The sequence below is a fragment of the Dermacentor andersoni genome, chromosome 10 (genome assembly GCF_023375885.2).
Source record: "Dermacentor andersoni chromosome 10, qqDerAnde1_hic_scaffold, whole genome shotgun sequence".
NCBI classification, from domain to species: Eukaryota; Metazoa; Arthropoda; class Arachnida; order Ixodida; family Ixodidae; genus Dermacentor; species Dermacentor andersoni.
Window position 1 is genome coordinate 95,654,758 of NC_092823.1, and position 10,642 is coordinate 95,665,399.

The 10,642-nt window shown below is 44.6% G+C and overlaps 2 protein-coding genes across 2 annotated transcripts; both read left to right on the forward strand.

Moving 5' to 3' along the window:
- The first annotated feature begins 1,563 nt into the window (after positions 1-1,563).
- LOC129380274 (uncharacterized) lies at positions 1,564-3,373 on the forward strand. Its single transcript, XM_055061071.1, has 2 exons — positions 1,564-1,631; positions 2,710-3,373. Exons 1-2 carry the CDS (start codon positions 1,626-1,628, stop codon positions 3,340-3,342), a joined length of 639 nt encoding a protein of 212 aa, XP_054917046.1. The 5' UTR covers positions 1,564-1,625; the 3' UTR covers positions 3,343-3,373.
- A 5,378-nt stretch (positions 3,374-8,751) lies between these two features.
- Positions 8,752-10,323, forward strand: LOC129380143 (uncharacterized). The gene is made up of 2 exons (XM_055061072.1): positions 8,752-8,850; positions 9,662-10,323. Exons 1-2 carry the CDS (start codon positions 8,845-8,847, stop codon positions 10,292-10,294), a joined length of 639 nt encoding a protein of 212 aa, XP_054917047.1. The 5' UTR covers positions 8,752-8,844; the 3' UTR covers positions 10,295-10,323.
- The last annotated feature ends 319 nt before the right edge of the window (positions 10,324-10,642 follow it).

Sequence of the window (10,642 nt, forward strand, 5' to 3'; positions counted from 1 at the left end):
AAGATGGCCGCCAAAAAAAGTAATACAGCGGACGCATGTCAGTATTATCAGGGTCCAATTAAATATGGCGTGGTTCTTGCACGAAGCTTCGCTGCGGGACATCATGCCAAACTGTACCAAACTGTACGACAGAGAGAGAATAGCCACGTGTCACAAGTTTTATTACCAGCCACATGCAGAGTGGATCGCATACCATTATTTCCCACAGCGCATGAGATATGATAAATGTTTTTTGTGTAGTTTCTCGCACCCAAACATAGCTTGAAACTCAACCTTTCATTAAACAAAATATTCACTTATTCATGTTGCACTTACACATACAGAGCACCGCAAGAATATATCCCAACTAAAGCGTGTGAACAAAGATCCAGAGGCAGGTTTACAAAGGTTTTCACCTTTGTAATTTCGCAGCTCATTGATGGGCTGTTCTTGCTAAAAATATAGCCAACATCACGAATAGCGAGCAGTAGCTTTTACAAACCTTTCAAGCACAAAAAAAGCACTTTTGTAATATGGGCCCAAATTTAGGCCAAGGCATTTTTCAACTATTAGGAAACTTTAGATTTCTTATTCTAGCATATATTGTCCATAGCCTTACTTACGTTCTTACAGCGATTATTGTAGTCTTTAGAAGAAAAAAAACGCACACACACGCAGGGCAAATATGCCGTTCCAAGACGGATGCGCATCTGTCCTGCGCGTACTCAAGTGAAGCAACAAACAACAATCTTCGCTTCGAAGTCGAACTGTGCTTGTTCAAAAATTAAAATACCCTTTCCAAACACAGAGCTATACAAGTGAATTCTATGTTTAGCAGTACGTGAGGAGTAAAAAGGAGAAAAAAATATCTGCTGCAGCAGATCTTCACTTTGCTGCAAGGCCTTCATGCTCGAGCAATAGCGAGTGAACTGGTTCTTACATCAAATATACCGAAAAGTGCTCGCAAGTAAAATTACGCCACCTTGAAAAACTGGATCAGCATACCGACCAGTCTGTGGCCAGAAAAAAAATCTAAATAATGGAAAAAATACATTCACTCAGGAAAAGACGGAAACAATTCTACAAGACAAATAGCATTATAACTATTTTGCAGAAATATTTACATAAATTTGTTGTGAGACAGATGGTTAAAATGCATGTTGCGATTGCAGAGCTTACTCAGGACCCGAGTGCGTGCCCTGACGAGTTGGAAGCCTCGAGTGCTACCGGAAGCCCCATACCTGCCCGTTCGACACTGAAAGCTGAAAGAGTAACAGACAAGGAGTGAGGGGAAATTCCGTGCGCTGGAGAGGTTCTCAACTGTGGACGATCAACACTACACTGTTTGGCGGAGGAGACGTCAGTTTTTTTTAAGAATACCGAGTCGATCGTTGAACGATAACGCCCACAATTCTCACTATTGGATTTCTTACGTGTTGCAGCGAAATGACAACGACAGCGATCGACTCGTAGAAACGTTTTTTTCGCGTGGTTTCCTGTTTGGTATTTGCGATTCCACTTAGCGGGCAGTCAGCAATCTTTAGCCGGGTATAAAAAGGGAGCGACAGGGGCTCAGTCACTGCAAGCGGTCGATCCTACATTCCAGGCAGCCCTGTGCAAGTAGTTCAGCCAGTCTCTCAGCAACGATGAAGGTAATATTATCCTTACTTTGTAACACGGTAATATCGATGATGTGAAATAATTATTCTAACTATATTGCTCTAGTTTACCGGATAACGAAATAAATAACTTTCTTTAAGTAGACTACGTGATTAAGGATATTGGCTTCTGAGAAACGCTGTGCCTAATATTGTGACGGTAATACAAAAAAAAATTTAGAATACCTACGCATTAGCTGTTGCGACATGTCACATGCCGCATAACTAGGTAGCAAATAATACCAACGCAACGTAACTAACTATGATATATAACAGAAAAAATGTCTTGCATAAGCTCGAAAATATTTTTGCCAACTCTAAAAATGACTCTCGTGCGGTGTGCTGTTTTGGTTTTACGCAGGAAGCTTTTTTGTATTTTTTCTTTCACTTTAGATGTTTGTAAAAGACATCTTTAGCTCACATTACCTGATGTTCCACAAGCATCTTTTTATCCCCACATTCACAGCTCACTTCATTCAAAGCCACTCGAAATAACTGATTCTCAACAGCTCGGCGCACGGGTTGACAGCGAAAGCGTGAACGCTCAAGCAATTTTCTGGTTTAAGTCCGTTATGAGTAACACTGCGTTAAAACATTGTCAGTGCTGAACAGCGGTCAAATCAACTAGGGGTAGTTGCGTCCCGCTGCTACATAGTCATTAAAAATGAAAGACAAAGCCTGTTGGTTGTCAACATAGTTATGCACAGTCGTGCTCAAACTGAACTACAAAGCGATTGTGTCGAGCTTACACATCACGGCACTTCTGTTTATACATAATTTTCACTTTGTCGTGACCTCTTTGAGAGCCGCATAAAATGCACTAAAAGTAAAAAAAAAAGTCCCCCAACAATTTCTAGTTGGTCCGACTATTTTCTTGAAGAACAGGAATACTAGAGGACCTTACCGTAATAGTCGAAGTATCGTCGCTATCGGTCGCGCTGTAGAGGCTATGATTAGTTTACTATGCCAAAATCGCAATTGCACATATACAAGAATTTATACAAGTAGTCTTCAACGCTCCTGTCCTTACCACCACTCTTTAAACGTCCTCATTTCTCTCTTTAAAACGCAGTTCTTCGTTAGAGCTGCTATTTGCACCCTCGTGGTCTGCGGTGCCTTCGCCAAGGAAGCCGCGAAGAAGGAAAAGGTCGAAGGTCGCGGAGGACTCCTAGGTGGTGGTCTCGGAGTCGGCGGCTACGGCGCCGGTGTTGGACCCGGCCTCGCTGGCGCTGGTCTCGGAGGTGCAGGAATCGGAGCAGCTGGACTCGGCGGCTACGGCGGAGCTGGTCTCGCTGGCCCGGCCGTGGGCGGCGCCGGCCTCATTGGCACCGGTGGTCTCGGTCTTGGCACCGGAGGACTCGGCTATGGTGGTGGTCTCGGCTACGGTGGCAGCCACCAGTCTGGCTACGGCTCTTCAGCCGGCGGCCACCAGGGAGGATTCCAGGGTGGTGCAGCGGGGCACAACCAGGGAACCGCGGGTTTCGGGGGCGGTGCTGCCAACAGAAATGTGAATGCCTACAACAACAACCGGGGCTACAGCCACACCTCGGGATTCTCGTCCTCTGACGGCAAGACCTTCGGCTCCGGACACAACCAGGGCTCGACTGGATTTGGAAAGGGAGCTGCCGGTAACCAGGGAGGATACGGACAGTCGTCTTTCGGGCAGAACGCCGGTTCTGGTTTTGGTGGAGGATACCTCGGCTAAAAGCGCAGTCAATAAAACTGATTTTAATACACTCGTCGTTCTCTTTACTGCTGTTAGAAATGATGGAAATAGATTCAGGTTCCCCGAATCACGCAAAGTGTCATCCCACACACACAGATATAAAAGGATGACGAGTGGAACTTTTCTTTTTTTATTTGAACTGTAGCTTTCCTCAGAGAGCACCAAAAGAAAACTTGCGTGGTTGAAAGGACTTCAGAATACGGACAGCGCTGGTCTCCCTGTAATGTAAACGTTTATTGCTCGGGCGTTGGGACCGACAGTGTTCACGCAACGGATGTCTCAGGCTGGAATCAAAATTTCTGCATAGCGACTTGTTTTCGTCAGCTTTAAACATCCCCTTTTGGAAGATGGTTGATAAATTGCAGTATTTTTCTGTCTGTGACCCTGTCATACAAAGGAGTTATGCCTTACCTCTACCTGTTACACCGGTATTGACAGCCTTTGAACGGTTTTCCAAAGTGCCGGACAAATGCTCATATATAAGGGTTGTACCTGAAAGTATATTCTTTTCGTTCAAGTGTTTTGCCCGAATCGTTAAGGCTAGAAAATGTGCTGTGCTGCGATGTCTGAATAAAAATAAGAGATGAATCTAAGGTCTAGTCATGGCACTCCCATCTTCATTATTTTGAAGGTCAAGCTTGGCAGTTCATCATAAACATAGTTCCCCATAAGACATACTTCGGTAGTAATAGACCATACGGGGCTAAATATGTTTTTGACGTCTCTCGAATGCGTTACCGCAAATGAATTTTAGGTAGTAGCCTACCGATATAAGAGAAGAGGTACTCCACGCGGAAGAGACTGTAATACTATGAATGTTGTCGCCGAGACTGAACATTTCAATTAGCCTTTATGAAAGCTCATAACACTTTGTCTTACTGTAGTTATGCCAACTACATCCATCCAACTCTTCCCGCACTATCGTAATGTTTTATTAACAGTTTGCCTATGTTGAGCGTCTTTACAGCTGCCGTTCTGAACAAGAATGTTTATTCGGAAACAGTTCAGCGCAAATCCTCGAGGTTGAGCAAAGTTCCTGAAAGAGAAAATTGGCAGCCGCCCGACAGGGGTGCGATCCTGCAAGACAATTCATATTAACTTACCTGAAACAAACAAACTTCGAACATCAAATTAGAAGCAAGAAATTTCAATCTTCGGACCATCGCAAATTTCCTGTCAGCTTTGTACCTTATAGCCACGGTCGGGTGAATGACCGTTTTCTTTTTTGATTCAAGATTCAAGATTCATTTATTTCTCCAAGAGAAAAAGGCCGGGGACAAAAAGCTGCCGTGAAGCAGCTTGACGGGGTCGTGGGCCCGTTTACAAAATGGCAGCAGTGAAGTAAAAAAAGTACAATTTGACACACATCATGAATCAAGGAACCATACACAATGCAGAATTACAATTAAACTTAATGTAATACAAAGTAAAAATTCAAATATACGATGCACTGAGAAGTAACAAAAAAACATAATACAGCGGTATAGCAGAAACAGAAGGAGTAAAACGTAATTGCATTTCAACACTAATAATATATCAAGTTCAAACAATACATAGCAGCATTTCTTTTTATATAATGGCAAAAAAAACCTTCCTCGACCTTGCGGGTTTATGCAGAACTTATTCCACATGTTCAGTGTTCCTGTACAATTATTTGTCCATTATTTCGGCCTCGTTGTGCTATCCGTAGCCTGCAGGTTAGATGAGAGGGTAGAGCGACCGGAAGGCCCTGGTTCTCGTGCTGAGCCCCGTACCAAGAGAAATTTTTCATCAACTATGAAGCTCCATGGAAATCAGCATGTACTAGCTCATGCCATCCGGGTGCTTCTGGAAGAACACTCCTGACCTTTCTTCGAGTCAGTGCTCCTACAATATAATGCTACCATTCAACACCACTGTCTAAATCCTCGCACCTACCCGCCACCGCACAAGACTCTGGGTGGCGGGGAAGCAGTGGTGTGGAAACAATTACTGACAAACACGTATCTCCGCCTAGGCATACTACACGCCATTCACTCCACATTATATTACAAGAACTGCCCCCTGTGTGACAAGTGCTCATCATTCTATCACCTCAAGTGAGCTTGGTCCAACGGGCAGACAGCCCCGAAGATGCCCAACCTTACGCCTGAGCAGTGGCAGGCCGTGCTGATGAGGTCGGACCTGAACGACTAACGTCGTTACGATAGCTGACACAACGGGCCTCAAGCAGAGCAAAGGCCACATGATTCCTGGACAGAGGGCCGCCCTTCTCGCAGACGGAAGCCATCCGCTTAATCTATGACTCAATAAAGGTTTTCTTCCCTTTCCTCTTCATTTCTGTGGAACACTTGTTGCTTTCCTTCTTAGTTTCGTGCTGGTGCTTGGCGGATGACAATTTCCCTTTTCACGAATGCTTGACTGCATGAAAGAAAGAGAACCTTCTGTCTGAATTTCGCATTACTACAAGTTCAGTGTAGGCTAAACAAAAATCTTTTAAAACTGCGTTGTATTTACAGACCTGGAACATGCACAAGTACTTTAGCATTTCGCAAACATCAGATAAAGACTTTCTCAATAACAAAATAGCCAACAACGAGTTTTCTCGAGGTTCTGCTTATATATCCTATAATAGTAGTAATTAGGCGTTGCACAGACATAACTTATATTAGAGTTATTGCTAATCATTATGACATACCAACACATCAAAAGAGTATGGTTTAATATATCCGCATTTACAATCGGTCCTTAAAACACTTCACCGATACGACGCAGAAGTTTGTGCCCAGAGGCTCTCCACATTTATTTAATTGTAGTAACGGGTAGCCGTTGTTTTTCCTTACCTGGACGGTGATACGCCTCTGTGACTTCCGCGATGTCATTGCGTAGCGACATTCACTCTCCGCCCGATCCATTCTTATCTTCGTCTTTTTTTTCTTTTTTTTTCTCGGACGGCCTTCTTTTAACAAGCACTCTTTTGGGAAACTTCGTGTACAACAAACACCGTCTTACTTCCGAAACCTGCACACTGGCTACATCAAAATAAGTTTGACCACTCTGGTTTTCCAAACTTGCACCTAATAAAAGTGCGTCTACGTTTGTGCACTGAGCTAATATCGGTATGCCCACCGGTGGCCTCGGCCATGTCCACTCGCAACGATACATTGTTTCGGTTTTGTTTACCCTTCAAACACAGCGACTCAGCAATTTCTGCAATTACTGTGGGTTTTTGAGGATTGGTCACCTGTGACAACTCCTTGATTCCTGATGCTTGTAGATATACAAACATCAGTGTTACTACATAGAAAAGATGGTCACCGTGCTTTTTGATTTTGTTTTATTTTGCTTCCGTTTGCGGCCTATTGTTTCCGGTCCCTGATCTCTAGCTGGGTTGATTGCTAATTGTTCACAGCTGTAGTCATCGAAGAGGTTGCACTGCTCTTTTTATGCCACGATCGATTCATGTTTTTTAAGGTTATAGCAGTAATAATTGACCATATGTTGTCGTCTTTAGTTTACATGTGTTGATTTCAGAGAGAGATTCTCGTGCAGCTCCAGCCTTTTCCTTGGTCACTTGGTGTAACATACGGGATAAATAAACTTTAATGCTCGATGTGTGGCCACCGCAAGGCAGTGAGCGGCCAACAATGCATAATTGGCATAGGCAAAGATAACTGTTTTATTTTTGAACGCGCAGATTTTAATTTTGTTTCTGGTTGCGAAACCACCTTCCCTTCTTACAAGAGTGAGACGAGCTTCTGGCACGAGTGATACAATCCGCGCTCTTGCGTTACGCACCGGGAAAGGAAAAACGGATCGCAACGCGTTTGATCGCCGGGGGCAAACGTAGCGGCGAGCAGAATTATCAAGCAGGCTAGGCGACAGCTGCCGCATCGCTCAGCAAAGAGGGTAAATATGGAGGTGGAACGAATAGGGCATTCTTATTTAAACACTCGCCAGCTTGAAATCTACGTGCGCTAACAAATTGCATTCCCCTCCTGACGTGATGCAGCCACACCTGGCGCCATTTTCGGACACGTGCAAAGCACGGCGTGTGCAGAGAATGGTTACGGATGATATATTTATCGAAATATAGCTTGGTATTTGCGTGAAGCGATTTTTTTTTTGCGGTAAGTGACGCGAAGCAAGGTGTGCGGCAGGGAGTACAGCCGCGTCTCAAAATAGTAAAAAATAAACAAAACTGAAGCTTCAAGTGCTGCGCCATTTGGCAAGCACCTTCAATTGTATTTCGTACGCGTTGCAACTTGACAACAAGGCCTATCTGTGCCCCCTCAAAAACGTACCCCACTTCAAATTTCCCCACCACAATCGGTCAGAAGGAACAGCAAGAAAAGTCACTTTTTCACAAACAACCGACAGCTTCGCGGCCCAGTGATCTTACGTTGGAAACGCCCGGTCTTCGTCTACGTTCAATGCCCCGCTGAACTCTAGTAACAACTAGTATGAGTACTTCTTACCATTATGACTCGTCTATTGCTCGGGTTAGCCTTGCATTGATCGTTAAACGGTTGACTGGCCATTGATAACTAAAGCGGTTGCCCGCGGTTTACGTTACGTGAGTAAAATATGCGGAGCGTGACCTGTTAAAGTTATCTGCACAGATGATCGAGAATAGCATGAAAATTTTTTTTATTTCTCCTCCGAAAAAAAGGATATTGCTGGCAAGGAAGCTGCAAAGTGAATAAATACCCAGATAATTCTGTGAGACGCGCAGACGATGGGTTTATTGTGACTATGAAGCAGGGATTATTATATGCGGTAATATCGTTTTGGTGTTTCTTTCTAATGCGCTGCTCGTTCGCCATAACCAGTGACGCACGTTGACACTAGAGCTTGTATATAACTTGATTATAAAGTTTGTAGAGATTCTACGCACCACTTTTACTGTGCAGTACAGTGATTCTCGTAGTTTAAGTAGTCTTCCACAGACACCTAATGGATCACCAGGCCTTCATTCCAGTAACCTTTAGGGTAAAAATGTAATTTACGTAAACAGTCTAAACAAAATTTAAGGGTATTACGTGTAATAGCTCTTTTCTAGGTCTTCCGAGGCATAAAAGCATAAAAGTATATAAGACGGGGACAGGGAAGAATTAGGCACGTCGGAGAGGATGATAGCCGGGGAACCCTAAATACTATAACATTGCGCGGAATGAAGGTAAGTTTCGCAGAACACAGCGTGGAAAGCTGAGACAAGTTTAGGTTCAGAGATGACGTCTTCGACTTGATGTGAGGGGATTCTTTCGGTGCTGGTGCCATCAGGCCGACGACGATGTCGACTCGTAGAAGCAATTCTGCGTCATATCCTGTTTTGTGTTTGTGCTTTCACTTTGCACAACGGCGCCCGCTCTGAGTCGGGTATAAAAGAGAACCACTCAGCGACAGAGATTCAGTCACTGCCAACGACTGATCCTACCACCTAAGGAGCTCTCTGCCTTTCTTCAGCTTCAAGTTTGGTACAGGACGAGAATCTCACCTACGATGAAGGTAACCCTGTTTCTTCGGCATAGCATAGTAGTGACCTTTACGGTGAGGGGTTATTGTAATTATATTTTGGTATTAAATATATCGCAAATATTCTCACTTTTAAGGAACAAATTTTAAAGAAGCAGAGCAGTTGCTGGGCAAACGGGTCGTCTAAGAATATGAATGCCTTTATTTCAAACATTTGCAACTACTTAAAAAAAATCTTTCGGAAGCAAATTTACGATTATTAGTACACATACTATGCACATAAAAGCGTATAAAGAGAAATTCAATAATCATGTAATGTACTGCTCTAAATGCACTGGCTATCCTTGAACATATTGTTTCGATAATGTTCTCAAGTCATGCAGAAAATTGTTACAATTTACTGCATTACAATTACAATGAACGGTCTTTTCTAATTTGCAAAATGCCTATGGCCGATTTGAAGAATCATTTCAACCATACCTAAAGCCATGTTCAGCAAACACTTTGTGTACATTTTCAAAGATCACTTTTGAAATACCTTACAATATAATTCATTGCCAGCAATTTCGAGAGCGCCTTGCCGTGTACTACACTGATGAATCATCAAGACTGACTATCGCTCCGCTCTACTATAAAGAATAATTTGTGTTCAACGCAAGCGCACCACTCTTCGCAAATGCCGTGGTTAATAGGCATAGTTCTCAAGCGTCACTTACAGCGCATACATAGACGAGGGACACTTGCTTCAGTATCGTTCTCAAAACCTCCATTACATTTAGGGGTTGTTTTCGATTCTTGTGCCCAACTTCATTTAACGACCTTCATTACTTTATTCTAAATACAGTTCTTTGTTGCCGCCGCTGTCTGCGCCCTCATGACCTGCGGAGCCTTCGCCGAGGAAGCCGCCAAGAAGGAAAAAGTCGAAGGTCGCGGAGGACTTCTGGGCGGTGGTCTTGGTGTCGGCAGCTACGGCGGTGGCGTGGGTCCCGGTCTCGTCGGCGGTGGTCTCGGAGGTGCAGGTATCGGAGCAGCTGGACTCGGCGGCTACGGCGGAGCTGGTCTCGCTGGGCCGGCAGTGGGCGGCGCCGGCCTCATTGGCACCGGCGGTCTCGGTCTTGGCACCGGAGGACTCGGCTATGGTGGCGGTCTTGGCTACGGTGGAGGCCACCAGTCTGGCTACGGCTCTTCAACCGGCGGCCACCAGGGAGGATTCCAGGGTGGTGCAGCGGGGCACAACCAGGGAACCGCGGGTTTCGGTGGTGGTGCTGCAAATAGAAACGTGAATGCCTACAACAACAACCGGGGCTACAGCCACACCTCGGGATTCTCGTCCTCTGACGGCAAGAACTTCGGCTCCGGACACAACCAGGGCTCGGCTGGATTTGGAAAGGGAGCTGCCGGTAACCAGGGAGGATACGGACAGTCGTCTTTCGGGCAGAACGCCGGTTCTGGTTTTGGTGGAGGATACCTCGGCTAAAAGCACAGCCAATAAAACTGTTTTTATTACACGCGTCCTTCACTTTACTGCTGTTTGAAACGGTAGAAATAGATTCAGGTTCCCCGAATCACGCAAAGTGCCATCCCACATACACATATACAAAAGGATCAGAAGTGGAACTTTTATTTTCATTTGAACTGTAGTTTTTCTCGGAGAGTACTAAAAGGAAACTTTCGTGGTTGAAAGGACTTTAGAATACCGACAGTGCTGATCTCTCTGTAATGTAAACGTTTGTTGCTCGGGCGTTGGGATCGATAGTGTTCGTGCAACGGATGTCTCAGGCTGGAACCAATGTTTCGACATGAGGACTTGTTCTCGTCAGATTTA